This window comes from Canis lupus, chromosome 1 (assembly GCF_048164855.1).
Source record: "Canis lupus baileyi chromosome 1, mCanLup2.hap1, whole genome shotgun sequence".
NCBI lineage: Eukaryota > Metazoa > Chordata > Mammalia > Carnivora > Canidae > Canis > Canis lupus.
The window spans coordinates 84,402,631-84,428,193 of NC_132838.1; the positions used below are offsets into that span (position 1 = coordinate 84,402,631).

At 39.8% G+C, this 25,563-nt stretch overlaps 1 protein-coding gene across 3 annotated transcripts in view; it reads left to right on the plus strand.

Annotated features, from left to right (window-relative positions):
- The window catches only part of TRPM6 (transient receptor potential cation channel subfamily M member 6), a 133,123-nt gene extending 108,737 nt beyond the window's left edge, over positions 1 to 24,386 (plus strand). Inside the window, exons 32-39 of one of the 3 annotated variants that reach the window (XM_072837785.1) lie at positions 913 to 963; positions 2,431 to 2,496; positions 4,344 to 4,627; positions 4,956 to 5,038; positions 5,782 to 5,987; positions 12,773 to 12,824; positions 17,387 to 17,493; positions 19,669 to 24,386. In XM_072837785.1, coding sequence (XP_072693886.1) covers positions 913 to 963; positions 2,431 to 2,496; positions 4,344 to 4,627; positions 4,956 to 5,038; positions 5,782 to 5,987; positions 12,773 to 12,824; positions 17,387 to 17,493; positions 19,669 to 19,802 — 983 coding nt within the window. In that variant the 3' untranslated portion in view covers positions 19,803 to 24,386. Of the gene's footprint in view, positions 1 to 912; positions 964 to 2,430; positions 2,497 to 4,340; positions 4,628 to 4,955; positions 5,039 to 5,781; positions 5,988 to 12,772; positions 12,825 to 17,386; positions 17,494 to 19,668 lie in introns of all 3 variants that reach the window. The other 2 variants (XM_072837774.1, XM_072837793.1) reach the window with 2 other exon arrangements.
- The last annotated feature ends 1,177 nt before the right edge of the window (positions 24,387 to 25,563 follow it).

Below are 25,563 nucleotides of genomic sequence, written 5' to 3' on the forward strand. Positions count from 1 at the left end.
TATTTCTCATTTTCTCTTTTCTAGAGCGGGAGCCACAACTTCTTCACATCTGTCTTGGCTAGTATGACCTATAGTGGGAGCTGAATACTTTTTAATTTTTATTATTGAATGAATTCAAAAGAAAGGGTCCTTTCTGCTGATCTTACTTTATACTAAGCACCCCCTAAGGAAGGGAGTTTTGTTCCTTTCCTTATCCAGCAACAAGAAGCCAGAGAGATCTGTGAAATTGGACTCATTATGCTGCTTACTCTACTAGGTATAAAGCAGTTACCACCATGAGACTAAGGCTCTCTACTTTAATTTTAATTTTATGAAATGGCAAAACTGTTGCAAAGGATTTATAATTTAGGACTTGAGGAGATAGAAGAGAACCAGTTAAACTTGCAGGAAGTGGTCCCCATGAACAAGTCCCTTGGTGTCATATCCTCCGCCCCCTCCTTTGTTTCTGGTATATGCCTCTTAATTTGTTTTCATCACTTTATTGTCATTTTAGGTCAGTGAAGTAGACTGCTAATAACTTGGTATTAATAATGTCTTTATATGGGTACTGCATCTTGGTGGGAGCTCAGAGAATTGTGCTTTTGGGATGTCATGAAGTGTGATGGGCAGCCCAGTGCTTTCTGCAACCCAGAGGTGTAATTGGTTCGGAGGAAATACATCTTTGAGGCTAATATTACCTGTCTTTCTTCAATTCCCCATATAAATATGTTTGGAGATATTACATTGGTGATTGGAAGCTGTCAGGATACCATGCCCAATAATGTGGTTAAAGGATATTAGGAAATCTTTCTCAAATACTGAGGAGCCATTCCGATTAACCTGTTCGATAATAACTTTGAAGGCAATATATTCATAAGCATGTATTTATCTCCAGCCCTGTAATTAAAATGCCAATCTTCTCTATAATTTCAGAAATCTCAGCCTCCTTAAAAAGCCCTCCAGAGCCTCACCATCATTATTCAGGTAGGATGCATGTGCATGTCAGACATGTCAGCTGAGCCAAACGTTTGTGATTCTGCAATTGTAAATAGAAATATTGATGAATTGCAAAGTATTGATATGATTCCCAACTTGAAAAGCTGTTGTTCACTCTCATGAGAAGAACATTTGGATTTCTTACCTTGTCATTTACTTGGAGAAACAAATTGTTAGGATTTAAGAGAATGTAGGATTGAGAAAAGAAAAATGTATTGGCAAGTTCTAAATGGTGACAAAGGGTGGCCTTGAAGTCTAAAAATTCCTTCCAAGTCCAAAGCCAGAGATCTTCATATTTTGGACTGGGGCCTGAAACTAGTTCTTTGAAGGAGGATTTTATACCCTCACTGGCCCTCAGCAAACCTAACCGCTAAATGAGTGCCAGCACCACTGAGAAAGTTCAACAAAGACACCGTATAAGGATGTTATTAAACAAGATGTCGAGGGTCTTGACTCTCATAAGCAGCATTGCTTCACAGTACTTCAGTTGTCTTTCTTTCAGAGTGGGAATAATTATACTTGCCCTTCCTGAGGAACAATCTGCCAGAGGGCTAGCTGAGAATTAAGAGAGAAACACTTTGAAATGCAAAGCAATGTAACAGCCCACTGGACTTGTGCCACTGGTTGGTCTTTTGCGTGTCATTGCGCTCAGCATTGGATGAGATGATATACGGGCAAGGCTTTTACACGGTCTAAAGCTCAGCACATGAGTAAAAGTTTACTGGTGTGACAGTTACCATTATTATTACATCAAGGACATGCGTTCAGGGTCCAGAAATAGACTGCCTTTTCCTAAATTCTCCTCAGTAGTAAACAGTGTTTCAGTGGATTCCAGGCTCTGCATTCCAGGCTCTTATAACTGGGTCTTTCAGCTCAGCAGTAATCCAATATTTTGACTCCAGCTGTCAACTTTGGAAAGTCTGGTGAAGAATACTGTAACTCATATTGACTCTGATCTGTTAGGAGACGGCTCTTAACAGGAAAATGCAGATCACTTGCTTCTAATTAAAATTGGCCTTCGGTTCTCTCTGGGAAAAGAAGCTGAACTGCGCAAAGTCAACAGTAGATGTCCCCACAGTCCACTGTGCATTAGATTGGCTCTGGAAAAAGAAAAACCAGAGAATGAAGACCACAGAACACTCTTTGAAAGAAAGTTCCACATATGTATGGATTAGTCTGTGATTTGGTATTCAGGAGAGTGGAGGTGATAGCCCTACCTCAGACCACGGTATATAATCTCATATAATCTTCAAGACGGGGGTATATCCTTCCCGTTTAAGGCATAGTTTATTTTAAAAGCTGGATTATGGATAATATTTTTGATGAAGGCAAAAATAAGGGGTCTTTGAAATAAAATAATTTAGTATTGTATGAATAGGTTGATGTGGGGGAGGCTTTCTGTCAATTCAGTCCACTGATGCATACTTAAAACAGTAAATCTGTTTTTGTTTGCAGCCATTGAAAGGAACAATTTAATGAGGCTTTCTCAGACTATACCATTTACACCAATCCAACTGTTTGGTGAGTGCCATTTCTACCTTCCTGAGGCTGTGCCAGAGCAGAGGCATACCATCTGATTAAATTGAAGGAGAAAGTACTTTGCATCATTTTAGTGGAAAATTTTGTTTTGCCAGTGGTTGCAGTGAGATTAATTTTCTAAAGTGGTAATTCTTGTTAACTGGTCAGCTAGCATCTAGGGTCAAAATCTAGTACTGTGGGGATGGGACCTATAATGAGCAGCAGTTGGGAAAAAAGCAATAATGTTGCACCTGGCATTCACTGATTTAAGGCTGGAAGTAAGTAGGAAAGAAAAGAACCAACCAACCATGTGTAATAAACACAGAAGAAAGCGATAAATGTCAATACAGTAAAAACTAACAGGCATCTGAAGAGAAATCTTTGTATATTGTTTTCAGTTTGTTTTGTCTCATGTAAACTAATTGCTCTTAGCTCAGATAGTAAATGTCATTTTTAAAGGCTAGAGTAGTAAAGAAAAACAAGCTCGCATTAAGCCAAGGCTACCAGAGTCTCTCTGTCCAGCCAACTGACAATATAACAAGGGTCCCCACTCTGTCCTAGATCTTAATTCTCTTCACACAGGGACAGATAGGTGGCTTCTGATCATGGATGCAAATGCCTTCTCCTTCCTCATGGCTCTGTGGCTGGTTTCATAACCCAGGAGCTGTACTGTAAATTCTCTAAGTATTTAGAACTCTGAACAGAACTCAGTGGCATTTATCTGGGCACCAAGAATAAATATTTGAAAATATGTTATTAAGAATTACCTAGATGTGTTTTTTTTTTTTTTTTTTTTTTTTGGTAGGCAATTCATTCAAGAGTGAATAAATACCTTTCTTTGTAAACCAGAATAGTATTAACAACAGCAAAAAAAGGTATTTGAAACAGGTGTAAGAAGAAAATCAAATACAGGCTGGACAGAAGTTATGTATAGAATATGCTACTTCTGTTATAAAGCGTTAAACATTAGGAATCTAGGCTGAATTGCTTCCTGTTCAGCAGCCTAAAAGTGGAAGCTATCTGGGAGTTAAAGAGCATTTTGTGTGTAAAATCTTGTAAGTGGGATTGAGTTTGTGTCTGAAGTTCTAGGTCACATTAGCCAAATTAACATATTTAATCCTTACAACAACCCAGTGAGGTTGAGCATTATTTTTACCTTCATTTTACTCATCCGAAAAGGGAGGCTTTAAGTAACTTGTCCAAGGGCACAAAGGAAGGAGGGAGAGGCTCTGGGGTATGACTGTGGTGTTAACTCCAACTGTGTTAAACCATGAAGTCTCAGTGGGGTGATATCACCCCCAAGGGAGCAGAAACCTCTTTTTCCATATAAAACACATATATAAATAGGTATATACACTGTATGTAGATGCTGTGTGCGTACATACTGTATGTGTACATGCACATATATATATATGTGGTATATTTTTGGTATTAGAATATCATGGAAGGAGGAATTAGGAAAAAATAAGGCTTGTAAAGGGGATGATAATGAAAACATAGGGCTAAACTATCTCTTTGAAAGTATTTGTCTTTAACAAAGGAATCCTAGCCCTGCTACTTTGATTTTATTTGTCTCTACTTATAGTTTATAACAAGAACAACTTAATTCTTATGTATCATTTGATGCTTTGTCCCTTCCTTCCCTCTTCCACTCTCTCCCTTTATGGGACAAATAACATGGCCAAAATCCATGCCTTTATTCTCTACTTGTTCATGCATAATTGAAATTCCCATTCTCTCCTGATCATTTGGGAAACTAAACTGATTCTGAGTTGTTATTTAGGACATGGTAACCTGTTACAGACACACGATGTCATTGCACTTCTCACCTGTATTTCTTTTTGCAGCAGGAGAAGAAGTAACTGTCTACAGGCTGGAGGAGAGCTCCCCTCTGAACCTTGATAAAAGCATGTCTTCTTGGTCCCAGCGAGGGAGAGCTGCGATAATCCAGGTGTTGTCCCGTGAGGAGATGGATGGCGGGCTCCGTAAAGCCATGAGAGTCATCAGCACTTGGTCTGAGGACGATGTTCTCAAGCCAGGGCAGGTTTTCATTGTGAAGTCCTTTCTTCCTGAGGTGGTACAGTCATGGCACAAAATCTTCCAGGAGAGTACTGTGCTTCATCTTTGCCTCAGGGTAAGTCTGAGACCCAGAGCTTAGAGGGATAGGTCAAAGAAAGTTCTGGACTACACCCAGATACATAATTGTATGTATTATATACGTAATGATTGGAGGCCATTGATTATCTTTAATGCAGAGGACAGCCTATTCTGTTCCGAAAGTGGTGGTATTCCGTTATTTTTGTTTTGTAGAGGTTTTGGTTTTGGAGTGAAATGGAGTGTTGTGGGAGCTGAATGAGGTTAAAAATCATACTGGGGGGCCCTCTAGTTCTTCTATGATTATTGATTGCATGCATATGATAACAAACCAATATTTTTTATCATCGATGCTCCCTATTTTGTAGGAAATCCAACAACAACGAGCTGCTCAAAAACTAATCTATACCTTCAACCAAGTAAAACCACAAAACATTCCATACACACCAAGGTGAGTACAGGGAGTATGGGCACCATGATCCTTCATTTTAAGTGGGAATTTCTTTCAATTTCTTCTCAGCCCTCTTAGTCACGAGAAATGCCAGAGCTGTGGGGAAGTTCTCCATGATCTTATTTTTGGATTCTTTCTTCTATGGTTCTGTTAAAAAGAGAATTAGATGTCTCAGGAATAGCTTGACTTAAACACTGAACGTAAATGAGTGGAAAAGAGAAGCTTAGGCAGAGGCCATGACTAATGTCTCAGTTATGTGAAACATGAAGACCCTAGATGTAGTTCTTAATGTCCAGGAACATTATGGAAGAAAATGATTTCTATTTGAAGCACAGTTTCTTCCCCTGATATCTTAGAGAAATTAGGGACTTTCTGAGATTGAACTCTTGTTACTTTCACTTGAGTGTCTCAAGACACTGGCATTTATTTAGCAAGCCAGATATAACTTCATGCTGGGGGTGATAGTAAAGTGTTATTGTTTCAATTACAAGGAACTTTATAGAGCACAGTAAGAAAAGTTAAGTCTGATACTCATAAAGGAGTTGAAAGGTCTCCTCAAAGAGAAGGGAGGTGGGTAAATGTGGGGAAAATGCTTAATCTTTGCGTTCTGTCCCTGCCATAGAAAGGTGAGGCATGTGCATAGTTAGATAATTTCCCCTGCTGCTGTTTGGTAATGTAAGTCTTACCTTTGCTGCTTTGTGGGGACTCAGTGGCCTCCTTCCCCCCCGCCCCCACACTTACAGGTTCCTAGAAGTTTTCTTAATCTACTGCCATTCGGCCAACCAATGGTTGACCATTGAGAAGTACATGACAGGAGACTTCCGGAAGTACAACAACAACAACGGTGATGAAATTGCCCCCAGCAACACCTTGGAGGAGCTGATGTTGGCTTTCTCTCACTGGACCTATGAGTACACCCGGGGAGAGCTGTTGGTTTTAGATTTGCAAGGTGATTAATAGCCTAAGACTTCATACAAACATGAGGTACAGTTTGGGAAACATTGACAAACCAGGGATGGTTTGTCCATGTCGTTGTCACCTACATTTGACCTTGGTTCTTTCTTTGTAAAACCATCATTAAGGTATTCTAATGGAGACATTCCCTGATAGTGTATGTGTGTTTCTTAATTTGAAAATTGAAAGATTGTATCCATTTTCTGAATGTATTTATTATTTTTTAAATTGTCTAAAGTGTAAGGAACCAGACAGGTGGCCCAAGAAACCTTATAAGAACTAGGATGTGTAATGTATGGAGTTGCTCTACCTAGCTTTGAAGGGAGTTGAGGCATTTATTTCAGAGACATTGTGCGGTGATGATTGTGAGCACCTACTATGTTGTTTCCGACTTAGCACAAGAGAAAAATATAGGCAGATGATTAGCTGTCTAAAATTTAAATACATCTAAAACTTTTATCTAAATGGGGAATTATTTTTTTAAAAATTTATTTTAGGGAGAGAGAGCAAGAGTACTGCAGGGAGGGGTAGAGGGAAAGAGAGAGAGAGAAAGAGAGAGAGAGAGAATCCAAGCAAACTCTGTGCTGAGGGAAGAGATCCATGTGGGGTTCAGTCTCAAGACTCTTGAGATCATAACCTCAGCCGAAACCAAGAGTTGGTTGCTCAACCAACTGCACCACCCAGGCACCCCTAAATGAAGAATGATTTTTGTACCAAATTTTCTAGTTTTATGGCTTCACCTTGAACTTATATTCATAATAACACTTCAGCATGCATTTATACACATGGGAAAGTATAAATTCTGGGCATTTTTCAACTGAGATATATAATCCTGAGGCATTGTGAGCAATGTCCAGTAAATTCTGATTGAAATTTGTGTCATGTGTTCAAGGACGTGTATAGACTTTTTAAATGTACTGATTTTGAGCTCAGTGCTTTGGCAATTTATAATTTAGCTTGCTCTCTTTGCTGTGTACCTTGATATGACAGTTCATAAGAGTACAAACTCAGTCTGAGAGAGGTAACACAGTGCACTTATAATTAATGGAAGCCTTTGATCAGTGCATCTCCCCACTATCAACACCTCACATGTGACTTATAATCCTGCAGCACGAAACAGAGTATCTCTAGCAGACTTTCCTTGCAGACAGAACGAAATATGTATTCAGGTCAAAGTTTAGTCCTTGGGCTCACTGACTGGGGCTTTGGTTTAAATAAGGGATTTAGCCAGGGACTTTCAGAAGAGTTATCTCAGAAGCAGCACCTCAAGGTAGATTTTATAGGGAACATAGGCCCAGAAAGTTTAAATAACTTGCCCAAGGTTGCACAGCTACTGAAGAGGGAGCCAGGTTGCAGACTGAAGCTGTTTTGACCATCTATATGTTCTTTCCTTCTCACTGTATTTTATTTCTTTATGAGTTTCATAGGACATAATCATGTTATAGGTTCATTTAAACAGATTGGGCATAATCCTTGTCCTCTCTGACTTCCCCATCTCTCCAGTCCTGGGATTCTGTACCAAAAGCCAACCTTGGAGGCTAGGCACAACTGAGATATGTAATCCTGAGGCATTGCGAGCAATGTCCAGTAAATTCTGATCAAAATTTGTGCCATGTGTTCAAGGACGTGTATAGACTTTTTATTAATAAGTCTCTCTGTCTTTTCAGATCTGCACTGTTCACAGAGTTGAGTTATATTTCTAACCCTCAAACACAATATTTAGGGAAGCAATATAAACAAAGTTAAAACAGTCAACATGATTCAGCTTTTAAACCAGCAAGTACATGATCCATTTAAGCCCAGCATGCTGATGCCCACAGCATCTGGTTTTGTAGCTCATGTTGGAGAGAGGTTGATTGTTTTCATCTGTATTTGAGTGTCTGTGCTTTGAGTTTTGGGTGGAGTTGTTTAAAAAGCAAAAACAGAAACAAACAAACAAACAAAAAAAACAACCAAAGAAAAACTTTAAGGAATTAATGATGACTCTTTAGTGTGTTTTGTATTCCACTTGAATAGGTTTTTGTTTAATGATGTTTATGTTTGGGGATTTTTATGTCTCTAAGTAATCCAAAGTGACACTAAACAGAACAAATGCTGCGTTGATAGTCTTGGGGGGGAAATGGAATTAACTTTATTCTTTTACTGGGCAATTATGTGAATTGCAGAAATAGGCCACTCCAAATAAACTATGTCAAAACACTGACCTTCAAAGAAAAGGAGAGTGGGCCTCATAGGATGAGCATGAAGAAATTGAGATACTTACTGGAGAGCTTTGGCCAGTTGGTTAGGCCTGCATTTATGGAAGAAGATGAATCCTATGCTAGTAACTATGAACAGTTATACAACTACAACTACTAGCTAATGCTTACCAAGCACTTATTTTCTGTCAGACACTTGGATAAAGACTTAATGCATTATTATATTTAATCCAAACCAAGTTGGAAGGGAAAAATGGGGAAATAAAATACCTTCATAGTTTAAAATACCTTAAAATACCTTCATAGTTTTTGGTTCAGTTTTGTATTTAATTGATTAGTATTTCTAGTTTTTGGAGAGATGATGGTATAATTGTTCAGGTAGTACTAGGTAGAGACTGAGAGGCCTGGTACCAGCAGTTTGGAGGAAGAGCCCTGGAGTTTCAGTGCTGGGGTATGACACCTGGCTACACCATGAATTGGCTGTATAACCAGGGGACAGCCACCCAGAGTCCCACTTTGCTCATTTGTAATTGGGGAAATAATATTAAGCACTTACCTTGTTGTTAATCTCTCATGTTAAGGAGCTGAAATGAGGCAAGTTCTTGATCTATAGTAAGCCCTCAGTATTATTGTTGTCGTTAGTATTAATCTCCATGTAGCTCATTAAAATGGCAGTGACTCTTCATCAGCTTGCTGTGGCTCCCTAGTGCTTTGGGGGAAAAGTGGAATGAGAAACACTCTGGCAGTTTATCCTGGCAGCTTTTGTTTTTCTTCTCCTTTCTACTGTCTTCCAAGGGAGTGCCAATCATTAAGCCAGGAACTGCCACACTGGGCTTGGAAGCTGAACTCTAAGGAAAGGTTTGACCGGTTTCTGCTCACTTGTAATTATACTATAGTTTTCCACTCTCTTTCCATTTAGAAATCCTACATGTGGGGCTTGCATCATCATCATTACATATGAAATCCAACACTTGATTTCCAGCAATGACAATGAAAAACAATTACACTTCAAGGTGGTCTAGAGCATTCTCTTTTTCCCTCTCTCTTTCTTTCTTTTTTTTCCAGAGGGAGAGAGAGAGAGAGAGGCTGGGGGAGGGGCCAAGGAAGGAGATAGAGAGAGAGAGAGAGAATCCCAAATAGGCTTCATGTCCAGTGTAGAGCCATTGCGGGGCTTGATATCACGACTCTGAGATCACAACGTGAGCCAAAATCAAGAGTCGGACACTTAACCGACTTTTCTTTTCTTTCTTTTCTTTTCTTTTCTTTTCTTTTCTTTTCTTTTCTTTTCTTTTCTTTTCTTTTCTTTTCTTTTCTTTTCTTCTTTTCTTTCTTTTCTTTTCTTTTCTTCTTTTCTTCTTTCTTTCTTTCTTTCTTTCTTTCTTTCTTTCTTTCTTTCTTTCTTTCTTTCTTTCCTTTTTTCAGCTCATTATATTCTTCAAAGAATTTTGGAGATACTAGATTTTTTTTTCCAACAAAGCAGTTTCCAGAATGAGTCAGCCTTTGCATCAACACCATCATCATGAATTCTACTGCTACAAAGAAGTTAACTTATTTCCACAGATTTAGAGGTTCACAGATGTATCTTAAGGTGGTTGGAATCAGAATGTATGTGTCTGGGTTTCTCGTGAGGGTATGCAACATACCACCTGCACATGGGCATTTACCTTATTAAAGTTGGTAAATAAGTGTGATTGGGATATGGAGATGTTGAAATGCCTAGTTTTCTTTCATATTGTATCACTCTCTAGAATGTTCCTTCTGCCATTGGAGGACCCCAAAATATGTATTTAGTAGTTATGCTTTGAACCGTAAGATTGAGTTTAGGGATATACAGATTTGTGGAAACTCCACTCTCATTCTTTTAGAGGGATTTATTCATTAGGAAAATGAGATCATCAGAACATGATTTTACCAGTGGTAAGAAAATAGAATTTTATTTTACAGGAGGTCTTGATAGAATAAAGATAATAAAGATAGTAGTTGACATTTTTTTGGCTTCCTCTGAGTGGGATACTTTGTGAAACAACTTGTATACAACAGTTCATTTAATCCTCAGTAAGCATGTAAGATAAGGTCCATTATTACTCACACTTTCAGATGAGAACACTGAGATTCAGAGAGATTAGAGGTGTCCAGGTCACATAACTAGAAGGTGATAGAGCCATGAATAGGACCCAGTCCTTTTGACTCCTGCCTATATAATAGGCAACAAGATTTAAAGTAAACTGGAGCTGATGTGATTTTGATCACATCAAAATCTTCCCTATAAACTTTCTTTTTCCTGGTTGACATGACCTCCTTAGGTACTATGTGTATTCTCAGCTTAAATTTACAGTTTCCTTAGCCATCAGCCTAAAGCTTATCATTGCTACAAAGTCCAGGCTTAAAGTTAGATCTGAGCTTAAACATGAAAAGGATTTTTAACGTTTGTAGTCTCTCTACTGATGACACTTGGACTATCTTTCTGTTTTTCTGTTTATTTACTACATTTTTGGAAAAGCAGTCAGCCTAGGCTTTCCTTCTTGTACGTGTAATGAGAACAGTATAAAGAACCCAATCCTTCCTATGACTTCTTTAAAAAGAATAGAGGCTGAGCAGATCACATTTTACACACCTCCCCCTGAGCCTGACTTTCAGCCTTACTTTTTCTTTCCTTATACAAAATCAGAGAATGAAGAGATTGTAAGCCAGATCCTCTTAAAGAGAATTCAGAGGGTTTGTGAACTTTGATGAGAAGACATATTACACCATTATTTTCGCTAACCTACAACTGAAATTCATCATTTCCTTCAATTATAGGGGAGACCACAAACCACAGTGGTATTAGCAGTACCCATGACTATTTGCAATAGCAATTACCAATATTAACATAGCACATTATGGTGTTGGCAGATATCACAAAAACAGTGTTTATATGTATTACTTGATGTATGGTAGTTACAGACTTGCACTAGATTCTGTTATTTAATGTGTTAATAAAGAGACACATGTATTGCAGAACAATTTAAACAAAGATTTTGATGACTGTATTTCAGTATTGTTGGTTTTCTTTGTAATCTTATGTATTTAATTTATGCATTTTTAAAACATTATTCTGAGAAGGGGGTCCCTTATTTTCCCCAGACTGGCAAAGAGGGTCCTGACGCAAAAATGGTTGAAAACTCTACCCTAAATGGGTTATTTTTCTAAGGAAGTCAGTTTCTTGGGGGAAAGGTCTACAAACTATAAGGATTACATTTCCTTGTGAAAAGTTTAGCATATGGTAAAACATACTGAGCATGGCAAAAAAAAAAAAAAAATCTTTTTAAAATAGTGGTTAGAAAACATGAATATTTTTTTTACCAAATAGAAATACATAATAAAGCTCTACATTTCATATGATTTTTTAAAAAGATTATTTATTTATTTGAGAGAAAGAGAGGGGGTGAGAAGCATGCTGCCGGCTGAGCAGGGAGCCCTGCCTGGGGCTCAATCCCAGGACCCTGAGATCATGACCTGAGCTGAAAGCAGATGCTTAACCAACTGAGCCACCCAGGCACCCCTTTCATATGATTTTTAAATAATTTTCCTGCAAGGTTGGTCTCTTCCAAGCAAAGAGAACCAGTACAGACCAGAGGCTGATCTCTGAAGTTGTTGCAAATGACGCATTTGCATCTGATCAGCTTGTCTGTACACGTTACTGCTGGTGGAAGACGGCTCCTCTCCAATTGCATTTTATAACAGATTCATTCTGAAGGTCGATTGCCGTTTCGATCAGTGTTAGCACTAAATTCCATTCGTGCTGTCCTTTTATGCTTTGGTGTCAGTTTTTTATTTTTTATTTTATTTTATTTTATTTTTGGTGTCAGTTTTTTAAAAACTAAATCTTATTGAAGAAAAACATTTGTTCAGGGACGTGCACACAGCAGAAGCATGCCTCTCAAGCACAGGTGTAACCAGCATCCAGATCAAGAATCTGTTTATAAATGCTGAATATGTAGCATATGACAGGTGCTTTCAATGGAGCAGAGGTTGTATCCACAGAATCGTGCAGCCCCTTGAGCCTTGCTGAGCACTGATGGACTCCACCTACGGAGATCACAGTCTCATGGGAGGGTCACAAGCTTTGGCTCAGCTCGAATCCTGTTATCATCACTCGTGAACTGTGCAGTCTCTGACAGACTGCTTCATCTTCTTGAACATCAATGTACTCGTTGTCAAAATGAGGATACGAGGATGCTAATACTTTTCCTTTCTAGTTGCTGAGAATTACAGGGAATATAATTAGAATGTCTAGTATAGGCAAATGATAAATGAATGATGGATGCCACTGTCAGTAACTGTGAACACAACACTAAAACGTTCATTTGTGGCCTCGAAGTTTATTATGGCATAACAGGAGATTGCGGGAGACAGTGAATTTACTAAAATCTTCAGGCTCACCTGAATAATTTTTATGGCACACTGAAGTCACATAATGTTGAATTTACTACAGGGTGAATGTAAGTTTAAAGAAAGAAATTAAGATTTGGTTATTATTTACTTGAATTCCTGAGGAAATGAAATCCCCATTTGTTAAATGTATTTTATTTTTCCTTTGGAGGTGTTGGAGAAAATTTGACTGATCCATCTGTTATAAAACCTGAAGACAAACAGTAAGTTGATTTATGATGTTATCATTTAGAAAATTGCACTTCACACATTGTACACGGCTTTTAAAAATTAATTTCTAAACATATATATTTCTTGCCTAGATCCTAGAAAGATTTTGAGATGGCTTATGTTTACCTATAGGCTGGATATCTGTGTTGGATATCTATATATCTATATCCACTACAATAAATTTTTTTATAAAGAAAAATGCATAGATGAGGACAGAGGGGCAAAAAGAACATATGGAAATAAAATTAGATGAAATTTGAAGTTAATACACATAAATGGAAAGTATAGAGACCAATGCAGCAACTAGGATTTTGTTGCAAATTTAACTCTGAGTTTTCTGGTGGCCCAAGCAAATGGGAAGTATGGGGTAAGCTCAGTATCTATAGGCTTTGACCAGGAAGCAATGTCATAGGAGAAACACAGCTTCCCTTGTTGTGCTCACAACAGAGTCCCTGCGTTCTTGTCATGGGCTGGGTCTTCTATCACATGCCTATAAAATGAAAGGCGTAGAGTGTGCTAGTCAGTAACAGCAAATCTACAAGCGTTCAAAACAATGGGGCTTACGTATGAAGCATCAGATTGTCTGACTTAATTCGGGAATTCAGTTTAAATTATGTAGAAGAATGAATTGTCTGCCTGGCCTCTGAATTCCCGTGGGCATTTGATCCCATATATAGGCTTTTGGGAAAACTTGGCAGCAGAGGGTCCAAGGTTCTTCTGAGAAAGTTGGAGGACAGAGTAGTGTTGGTGCTGATTAAGGACTGATCAATATGGCAGACGACAGCGGTTCTCAAACATGAGCTTCCATCACAATCGGGAGAGCTTGTTAAAACACATATTGCTGTGTTTGTGATTCGGCAGATTTGGGGTGAGGTCAAATAAGGTAACAAGTTCCCAGATGATTCCGATGCTGCCTGCCTGGAGCACACTTTGAGAACTGCTAGCACGTGGTATTTTTACTTCTTTGTTGCTGTACATGTCTGGATTGTAGAAAAAATATATATAAAAGAAATTACATAGATGGGAAATGTTTGTAAAATAAAATCTGAAACTTTTACTTTTCTTCCACAGCACTCACATTGTAACCATTCATTGCTTTAATGCTCTATTCCTTTCCTCGGTGATTTCCTCTAAATATGTTCTTATCTGTAGGCAAAGAGGTCCATCTAGAAGTAATATTAGCTATTCTTTTGGACTAGATGAGTTAGAGAAGGTAAAGGTGAGCCATAATACCCCTATGCATCCAACTCCTATGATATTTGAGCATGGAATTCATGTTGTAACAACCTTAGGGTTCAGAAAAAGGCTTTATTGGTTTTTTTGTTTTAGCAGAGCTAAAGTGTTTTTAGCTAAGGATATTATTATTATTTCTTCAATAGCCCTGTGTGCCCACGGGTTTGTAGGGAACCAGGAACCTGGTACTTCCTTCATAATTTTGCAGTGAAAAATGGTTTGCCTATAGAATGAACCCAGTTTATGTACACTCCATCATCTATTACATTTCGACCTTGATATATATCATTTAATATGACCTGAATGTTTCCAACTTTTAGAATTCAGAGGATTATATTATCCCAGTTGAGTATTTTAATTGTGTTCTGTAGGCCAGTGGGTCTCAATTTCTATTAAGGTCACTGAGGAAACTAAAAAAAAAGAAAAAAAGAAAAAAGAAAAAGGAAAGAAAAGGAAAAGCTTCTGAGAATGAGTATCACATCAAGATTTCTGAGGATGGGGCTCTGATGTCTATATTTTTCGAGAAGTTCCCCATGTGGTTCTGATGGGCAACCAAGAATGGGCACCTCTTGTCTTATGGCAAACTATCGTTTATGACTTGAAGATAGGAACTTTGGAAATTGGTAGGATGGCTGTAGCCTGCCTGGTTTCATGAGGTTACTAATTTTGGGTGCAGTTGGTTTTCCTGGGTAAGGTAACTTTTATCATAGTGGTGGCAGGTGATGTCTAATTGGTTCACCAACACACGCGTTTTTGAGTGCCGTGTGGTCTACAGGAAGCACAGGCCATAGACCAGTAACAGCAGTACCATCTGGGACACTGTCAGACCTGCGAACTCTCAAGACCCTCCCTTGACCTACTGAATCAGAATCTGAATTTTGGTGAGATCCGCAGGTGATTTGGTATAAACTGTAGTTTGAGAAGTGCCTAAGCAAGCGCGTTCGCATGTTTGCTTTACCCTTAAGAACAACGTTTGGAGGAGGCTTCTTCTGTCCCCGATCCCAAATGAGAAAGCTGAATCTCAGTCAAGATGGTGAACTAACTTGCCCATGAGGATAAGAAGTCAATGAGAGGACAGACTCCTCTACCAAAGGAGAAGAGGGTTGTGTTTTTTTGGATTTTTTTTTTTTGTGTGTGTGTGTGTGTGTGTGTTTGTGGTACAGATTCTGATATTATGTGTAGTGCCAGTTATCCCTGAGCACACTTGTGTGTGTGAAGACATGGTCATCTGGCTCCTCCCAAGCCCTCTCTGGCCACTTAATGCACTTCCTCAGGTCACTGAGCCTCAGTGGAGGCAACCTCAGTTACTGGCCGTCTGGGGTTGTTTTCCACTTCCTGCCTTGATGGTTTGGGGCCTTTGACAAGTGCAAAATGATGGTGATTACAGGATCTTTAGTAACTGTGTATACATGGCACTAATTGTAGAACCAAGCTACCACTTGCTTTTCCTGTGCTGTGGAAAATCTGGAAAACAGGTTTTTGGTTTTTTGTTTGTTTGTTTTTGTTTTTGTTTTTTTAACTGAGACTGGAAGTCTGTAGGCCATGCTAGGATCGTAGACCCGATAGCTACAAATAGGTGTTTCCATGACTCCTTCCCCATCTATCCTACACGGGGAGTGGTCACACCTCTCGTGTAGACATTTCAGAGACACTTTGATCCTTTTGTGTTAACTTTCACAGAGCTCAGAGAGGGAAATTATCTAGTTTACCACTTTTATCTGAGAATCAGGAAAACCCTCTAAGTTGGGGGTTTTCTTGATTTTCTAGGGGTGGGGTGGGGTGGGGGTGGGGGGGAAGTAATGACATTATGGAATGCAGGAGTGGAGTATTCCAGCAGGGTCTAGAGAGAATAGAAAAGGAATGCTTCCATCTGAATGGCTGAAACAACACCTTTATTTTTCACTCCAGCGGCATCATAAGAGTTCTGGTACTAAATTGCAAGTGGTTCTATCTTTTTTTACAAATATTTTTTGCCACATTTGGGTTCGTCTTATTAAAGTGGTTCCTTAGCAGATGCTCTGAAGGAGAGGAGTAGTGAACAAGAGGCAGCTTATGCAGCCGGGTAGATACCAGCAGAGCCGCACTTTGTAAGGGCGATTGAGTGACCAGGAAAGTTAATCCCGGGTGTCTGTTCACGTTGTCTTCCCCAGAGATTTCCTCCACCTCCTCGCCTCGGAGCCACGAGGCAATCCGAGAGCAAACTGACATCAGCCCTCATTCTGAGCTTGGCACATCTTCAGAGCAGCTACTGTTGTTCTGCCAAAAGGAAGTGGAAATTGAGATAAATGTTTCAATACTCAGATGGAAAAAAGTCCATTTTTACACCACGTCCCTTTTGAAAAACCACATTCCTCAGAAGCGAAGTTTATTGTTTCCTTTTGTGAGAGTTTGCTTTTTCTTTTTTCTTAAGACGTGGTATTTAAGAGTGGTAATTGAGTTCAGATTTTAGAATGTGCTGTTTCCACTCTGCATGTCATTAAAATAAAATATTACCTTTCATGAAGTCTCTTTGGGAGTGTCCCTGGTGTGCTCTGTTCCGTGGTGTGCGGAGTGTCAGCCTGAAAAAAGCGTCGTGCAGGATCTAACCATGGATGAACATCGATCCTAGAATCCTCTAGGGATCTGTCGTGTTCTGGAGTGTTCAAAATGTGCCTCATCTGTGCTGGTCTGTTTATAATTTTGTCACTTACACGTAGCATATGTAGTTTACGTCCACAAAGTCACTGTGTCCTCGTGGTCTTGTCTTTCCCCCAAGGAGCCCAGCTAGAGCAGTTTGCAGGATAAGAACCAACTGTCGCAAGAGCTGTGAGTACTAGAAGTAGGGTTTTGTCAGGCATTTATTTTTGAAGACGTCAGTTATCTTCTGAAAAGTATTTTGGGTTGGAAACAGTGTATGTGAATCTTTTCAGAAGGTGTGTTCTGATAACAAGTTTGTTTTACGTCTCACCTCACCTTTCGGGTACTCGGGTACTCGAGTAGAAAGAACATTTGGTGATGAATGTCATTCTCTCACCCCATATGCATCGCAAAGGGTCTCACTGTATTTTGTTCTACTGCGGGTACATAGAAAATTCACTCTTCTATCAGATTAGCGTTGAAATGAGTTTCACAGCAGGTCTTGGAGTTGGGTACAAAGATTGAAGTGCATTTGAATTTTAAATTTGCAAACCTAACATAGTTGCTTCCCCAAAGCGCTCAGTTCTTTGTTGGCTCCTTCAAGTTTACTGGGTTACTATGGGATACTGCTCGGTATCTCCGAGAATCCTAGTTGAGCTCCTTTTCCTCCGCTGTGATCTCATTGATATTCTGATATTTCCTCTAGATCAAGAGGAATGGTGTTTGGACCAGCCAATTTAGGGGAAGATGCAATTAGAAACTTCATTGCAAAACATCGTTGCAACTCCTGCTGCCGGAAGCTCAAACTCCCGGGTATGCCCCGAACAATTCTATTTCTCTCTGAGTAAATCTCTCCTAGAACAACATCCATTGTAACCTGGGATAGAGTCGAAAATCTCAATCACATTTTTATCTCATTCACAGTCGAGGCCTGACTTTCTGACTGCAAATTTCTCAAGTCTCTGAAGGGATTACAAGGACTGGGGATTTACTTCAGGTTCTGCCAAAATGTGATAAAACAACATTGGGCCCAATTCTTGTCACAGTCTCTCCAAGGGGAGAGGTTTACCGACTTAATTGGGGTAAAATTGAACGGAGGCGGGTTCCCCTACCCCCACCCCTCCTGCTCTGAGTCCTGTGTGGCGTCCACAGGATTGCAATTCTTTTTTTTTTTTTTTTTTTTAGGATTTCAATTCTTATTTACTCATTGGACACTTGGGACCATGAAAGATCTGGGGACACAACAGCTGTCAATTAAAGTAGTGCCGTTCACTACAAAAAACCTGCCACGTTAAACATATATTGCAATGCATGTTTTCAAAAATCTGATTTGATAATATGGCACACTTTTTCCGGAACTGATATAGTCACCGCAGACAAATATTCTTAGCATAAAAGCAAGCAGCTGGACGTCTGTGTCCCCAGGCTGGCAGTCCCAGCTCTGTCGAATTCTTCTCTTTTATTCCAGAACGGATGCTTCATGTCCGTCCCTGCTTGTTCACTATTTTTCTTAGGTCATACCAAACTTGTCCTTAGACCGGAATCTCACATTTTAAGCAGAGTAGCCCTTCCTGCCTAAGAATAAATGACCAAGCCCGGAATCGGAAATCAGTAAAAGATCATCATCCTTTGTAGCTTGGGATGGAGTAGGTGTAAATTTACAACAAAGAAGGGCAATTTCTAATCTTGTTGGAGATAGAGGTAGGAGGTCGAGAAGCTCTCATGGGCATGGCGTAGTCAAAGACGGGGCTTGGGAGCAGGCTTCTAGTTCCAGTGGGAATTAGCCTGCCAGCCAGGGCTGGCAACGGGGGAGGCGGTGGGGTGGGCAGATCGGACTGGAGTGGCAGAGAGGGGGACCGTCACTCTCATCTTGGGGCAGCTCAGAACCCAGTCTCACAGTGGCATGGCAGACTTGGGCAAAGAGATCAGTCCACAACACATTGGACGTGCTGCCCAGGGGCTTCCTCTCTGGAAGACACGGGGACTGTATCTGATCAGCCGGGAGAACAGGAGGCGGGAGGCATAACTCGCTGCTTCCATCCGTGAGCTCAAGTTAGCTCTTCTGCAAGATTAAAGTTGAGATCATTTTTTTTTTTTTAACCCATGATGGTGGGTGTTGAGTAACTCAATAATTCCTCCACGTATGGACTTAATTTTTGTTTTCTTTCAACACTATAGTTAATGCATTTAAGTGGAAATTAGGAATATCCCCATTTATTCAGACATTTGGTAATATGAATATAAAAAAAGCTTAGTTAGGAAAACAGAACTGCAGGTGATATTTCTTTGCTCTTGATTATGTTCCTTTTTTTTTTTCTCCCTCTCTTTAAGGAAAGGTAGTTCAGAATAGAGTATAAAAGCATGGAATCCAGAGCCAGATAGTTGAGCTCATATCCCACTAATGCATTTTACTAGCAAGGGAACTTCAGGCCTTGATTTTTCTCATCCATAAACTGAGTTTAATAACACCTAGTTCCTAAAATTGATGTGAAGATTGAAGCAATATATGGATAGGTCCAACAAATGTTGGTTATCAGTTAACTATAATATGTATTAGTTTTATATCCAGATAATCCCCTTTTAACACTAAAAAATAATATTGGGAATATACATTTAAGGTTAACAAACTTAATCATTACAACCTGGTCCTGTGCATCTTTGAGCAATGAAAATGCCCTGTTTCCAGGCTGGCCTCACTCAACTCCAGCCAGATTGTGCCTTCTAGGGCACAGTGTGTGGAATCTAGCAATCACATCTTCCCTCCCCTGCCCTTACAGCAGCACTAGGGAGTTAGGGTGGCACATGGACTCTGGGGCCGGGGGAGAGGGGTAGTCTGGACATGGAGGGCTCGAGTTTCACATATCTGCCACCTGAGGAAGCAAGCAGGGTCCTTTCTTAGCACTTGGCCAGACCTAAAATTCATTTTATCCGTGTGGACACTGCCTTCTTGAGGATTCCCTGTAACTGTCTTCATTGTTTTCCTTGCAGATTTAAAAAGAAATGACTATTCCCCTGGAAGGATAACTTCCACTTTTGGACTTGATATCAAAATGGAACCCACGGAGGGGGCTCTGGCAAGGAATACGGAGAGGAACTCTCCAGAAGATGTCACACGACTGTAAAAAGAGAAGGAGAAGCGAGAGGATTCCAGCCGTTGCCCTCCTTCCCATGAAATCTTTGGCAACAGAGATGGATTGGAGTAACGTAGGTGACACCAGAGCCTCTGTCAGGATGGCTTTACCCTGTGGCCCTCCTTGAGACACGCCTTCTGAGCCTCAAGTCTCACCTGCTGAAAGACCTCACTGGTGTCTGATGAACGGGTTCTTCCAGATACTGACCTGGGCGCATGGTGCTCTGCATGCGCTCATCCTCCTGCAGTTTGGTGGGAAGACACTCAGATGATCCAGTGGGAAGACTGCTCCTTCCTACCTCATTGCTTTAGCTGGTGGCTTAGAACCCCTGGAGCAGGACGGGTGGGGGGTGGACACCAAAGAACCAGGGAAATGAATTTAATTTATTTTCTCACTGTGTGTGCTGACTCTTTGCCCCCACTGCTGTTTGTTACCTCATCCGCATATTGTGTTTTTGTGTGGACGTGGATATAAAAACCATCTGACTTCCTTTCTCCTTTCCCACGGCAGAGGGCTTTGAATAGCAACAACCAGCAAAGCAATGGAATGGGGAATGGGATGTGTTTACACAGATGAGACCATACTCCTGCACGGTCTCACCAGTTAAAAAGGTAGTATCCTGGTGAAATCTAGATGCATTTGAGGTTTTTTTTTTTTTTTTTTTTATTGGTAAATCACAGGATGCCTGGACATTTCAGGTTTTTTTCTGGAAGAAAGGAGAAAGGAAATCTAAAACAAAAGCTCCTGCATGCTTTTTAAAATATATATATATATATATATTTTTTTTTTTTTCTTAAAGGGGAATGAGGATATGCAGAATTAGGAATTACCAAAGAAGTATTTCCTCTTCCCTTAAGCTCAGGGGTACTATCAGTTAGCATTGACTAGGCCAACCTCTAAAACACGACTCTCTTTTCCAAAGCTGTGCATATAATATCATGGGCTAAGTTACTCTATCAGGTCCTCTGGGGAAAGATGGGGTTTCTTACTGAAAACTCGCTTTGAAGGTGTTCACTTCGTTCCAGTGCAGAACGCTGGTGGCTTAAAAGAGTGCCCCGGGGTGCATTTTAAGTTAGGCCTCAGAACACGCCAATCAGTTTCTGAGGCCCAGAGGAAGGCTCCCAGGACGGTGCACTGCACAGAACCTTTGGGGAAGCAGCCATCCCTCTTTTGCACCCTCTTTTGCAGAACAAGCATGGACTTTCACACAGGAGAGAGTGGAAGGGCTTGAAACTCCTCTTTATCTTTAGCCTTTACATGAGCTGGTTTGCTTAACCCACCTTCCTGTATTTCCAGGTTATACCTCAGGGGACATGTGGCCTGAGCACACAGGGCTTGAGAGCCACAGATTTAATTTGCCAAGGGTTGCAGTTGGTTCTTAGGCGATTTGCAAGAAACTAATTTGTACCCCTTTTACTTTTGGTCTTGGAAGTGGTGGTGGGCAGGACATTTGGGTGATTTCTAGATTGACAATGGGGATAAAATGTTAAACGCTTTTTTTCAGGACCTAACTGCTTTATCCTATTCTGCAAATCACTAAGGGATCTATTGCACTGAACTGTGGAAAGAGGCAGTTTTACTGTCCAAGAGCCAAACTAAAGGCATTCATTGATTGGTCAAATATTTGTCACCTGGCATGGAACTTGAAAACAAATGCATTGTGATTTCAAATGCCTGTGTTGTACCTCTTCCTTTCTTTTCTCTTCTTTTCTTTTCCTCTTCTTTTCTTTCAGAAAAGCCACCAAAATAATATACTTATAAAGATGAAGTGCTGATCAGAGATCCCCATAGGATTGCTTGCATGCAAATACTGATGTGACAGTCATGACTTTTGAGTGATTCATGACCACAGAAGGGTGGATGTCCATTCATTCATTCGGTCAGTTTTATTTTATTCAGTCAGATTTTTACCAAAGTGCCTTCTCTGTACTGTGTGAGCAATGAGGATCAATGAACAGAGCATTTCTTTGCCCGTAAAAAGCTTTATGTCTCGTGATTCTTTCTTTTTTTTTCCTTTGGTACCAAGTTTGGATTTCTGGTTAATACTTAAAAAAAAAAAAAAAAAAAAGCCCTGATTTCTGTGGAGAATGTTGGATCCAGTGATGTGTCCCATGCTGCCTCTGCCAATGGGTAGTAGGTTCTGACTGGAATACGTGAATTAGGGCAAAAAGAAGACCTAGCTAGGGCTGGTTTTAGGAACCACTGAGGAAAAACAAAGTCTACAATCTTTGCATGAGCACAAAGCCCATCTCACAGATGGGATCTGACTTGGGGGATCAGAGAAGCAACCGGGTTCCCAGGAGTCCTTTCTGAGGGCATCTTGTGTACACATACTCCTTTCCAGGAGGCTGTATGTTTCTGGAGTGACTTCTGCCCCATGACATCCTAAAGCCTCTGTCCACTCTGGGGAATGAGATCAGATATAGTTTTGGGTGTTTCTTCCTCATTGTTATTTCCTGTGGCTTTGCAAAACAAGTTCTAGGTGACTAAGACTTCCCAAGCAACCATTTACTGAATGTTTAAAAAAATAATTTTATTTTCTTGGTGTTTGTTAACCGGTTTTAGACGAGATGGGCCACTGAGGGTCTAGAAGGCATGATACAAATGCCCCATCATAGTCTGTTGTCTCTCCATCAGCCACTAGCATCTGGCACAAAACATGGCACATTATAAGCTTCCAACATTATTTGTTGAAAGAAATAATAAAACCTTCAAATGGTAATGGATTTTGTTCACTAGGTAATAAATCAGATTTGCATTTTTAATCTAGGAGGGAATGATTACCAATTCCTTAAGACCCAACACAATTCTTTTGATCTCTCTCTGTTTTAATTTTCCAGGAAATAGCTTTTAACAACCTATACCTTGTCTATTGAATTCTCAACCAGTTCTTGCCCTTATCATTGTTGTGATACCAGAGTACAGTCCTTCTTACTGGGGACTGTTGAAATGAGATGATAACTTCCCAGAAACTGCCTAGAAATAATCATCACTTTATTACCCTTTGAAAAGAAGATTGATAGAAAAGTCATTTGAAAGATGGTTCATTACCATGCCCTAGTCCGATTTCTTTACTCACATCTATCCAAAGCATGAGAAAGGGAGGATTATTCTCTGAGGTCGGAATTTGAAGGCTGTGTGTTTGCCTCTTTGAAGTCTTGGTATTTAATTTTCTGTAGTCATTTCTTGGGCAATTTTCTAAGAAACTAGTTGAAGCTAATTTATCATAAGTTAAAGTCAAATGACAGAAAAGATTTTTTTCCCCCTTAACAGTCTTTTATTCCACAGAGGTTAGCTTCTGAAGGAAAATGAGACTTAAAATAGCATTTCAAATCTCCAGCCACATGGGTGGGTCCATAGAATAGAAAGCGTTCCGGAAACCACACTGGTTTTTTTTATTTCGCACAGTTATTATTTTGTGACTTTTCTTTCCAGACCATGATGTACAGATAAAATATATTTTTGTGAAAAGCCCTCCTAAAAATAATTAGTAAGTTGCTTAATGTTTCAAAGAGAGATTTGTTTTTTTAGTCCTCGAGCAGTAACAGACCTTGGTCTGTATCATTGGCAGACTTTGGTATAACTTTATATAATTTGCCTAACCCTTGTCTTAACCCCTAACTCTGAAATGGAGATGATATGCTTACCTTTTCAAACAAAGGTGAACAATAATGAGAGAGCATTTATAAAGCCCTTTGAGAATCTCATTCACCAGGTTTCCTGAGAGCATGGGATCCAGTTCAATAAATAATAAGAGGTTTTCATTTTTGATATTATGTGATCATTATTTAATGTTTATAGAGGATGCTCAGTGGACCTGTTTCAGTGTAAACACAAAAGTGGTCTCTGCTATTTCTCTGTTTCCGAGGGGAAGAAGCTCGTTGCTCCCTTTTTGTTTTGAAGCTTAATTAAATAGCTCAAAATCAGGACATTTACCATTCACAGTATCTCCTATTTATTTTGCTTTTCGGTGTATTTAGGTTTATGCAGTTAATTTCTTTTGCCATCTTCTGCCTAAAGAAAGCCTTCCAGAACAAGTAAAGCCCAAATCTGGCACCATGACCAGTGATGCTTTTGGGAATAAAGGAGAGCAGGTTTAGAATCTTGATGTTTGTAAAGCTGGATGTTTTACAAAAATTCTAATTAATGGTGACTTACATTTTGTCAGTATGGGGCTGTTTAGTAATAAGAAAATTCTGGCCTTTAGCTTGCCAGCATCTTTTAGCAACTACAGTTGCCATTGAACAACATGGTTCAAATTGCATGGGTCCACTTATACACAGATTGCTTATAGTATAGTATTGTAAATGTATTTTCCTTATGATTTCCATAATAACATTCCTTTCTCTGGCTTACTTTACTGTAAAAATAGAGTTTATAATACATATAACATTGAAAATATGTACTAATTGACTGTTTATGTTATTGATAAGGCTCCTGGTCAAGAGTAGGCTACTGATAGTTAAGTTTTGGGGGAGTCAAAAGTTATGCATGGATTTCCAACTGCAAGGGAGGTTGGTACCCCTAATCCCTGCGTTGTTCAAGGGTCAACTATAGCCTCCTTTAGAATTTTCACCTTTCCCCAGTGATTTTTTTTTTTTCATTGTGAACCTGTAGAAATTCCATTTGCTACATTAGTATCACAAAGTCCTCACAAGTATTATGGTAGAAACCCTTTAGCTAATGACAGTCCAAATGCCTTTCCATGGAGACATTTGGAGGAACCATTTATTGATATCATGTGATTGCATTTTGGCTTCTAATGAACCTTTTTCTCTGTTTCTCTATTGGTCATCGACTAAGAGTTTACAGAGCCTCAGGATCTTTTGGTAACCAAAAGAAACTCTTGGTGTGTGTTATAGGCTAAAATGTGCCTCCCCTCCTTTCACCCCCAAATTCATGTGTTAAAATTCTAACAGAATTGTGACTGTATTTGACTTTAAAGAGGTACTTAGATTAAATCAGGTCATTAAGGTGGGCCCTGGCCCAGTATTACTGATGTCCTTATAAGAAGAGGAGATTAGGACACAGACACACACAGGAAAGATCATGTCGAGACACAGAAGGTGGCCACTTGCTAACCAACGAGAGACACCTCAGAGGAAACTGGACATGGCAACACCTTTTTTTTTTTTTTTTTTTTTTTGAGAACATTTGCCCTTTAATTTGCATTTAAAATCAGTTTCTTTAAATATTTTAGTTACAAGTTCTGAATAGTGAAGACAGAGTAGATGCTGCAGGCACTCAGTATCAGCTCCCAGCCCCCTCCTCCCCCAAGCCTTGCTTCTCTGCTCAAGATCCAAAGGGGCACTAAGTGGCTCCTGGTGTCACGTGGCCACCGCCTCAGGCCTGGATGCAGCTGGCTTGGACTTTAAGCCTCCAGAACTGTGAGGGAATTAAGTCCTTTCATTTAAGCCACCCAGTCTGTTACTTTGTTGTTATGGCAGCCCTAGAGAACTGTTATGATGTGTTGCCGTATTTTGGAATTCCCTACTTACTTTTGAAATTTTGTAGATAGGGGCTTGGGGATCAGAGACGCTGGTATCAACAAAGAAGAGGAGGAGGAGAAATGATTGTGGGATGCATGCATCTGCTGGGGGTGAGGATAGAGTACCACGGGTGGTGGTAGGACTAGTGAATTGCTTTATTGAGAGAGTAGAGGATGGTGTGTTCTGAAAGATCACATGAATGTTGCAGATGAAAACAAGCATGGGCTGAGCTTCATGAGATTGGATATTTGCTTACTGTTAAA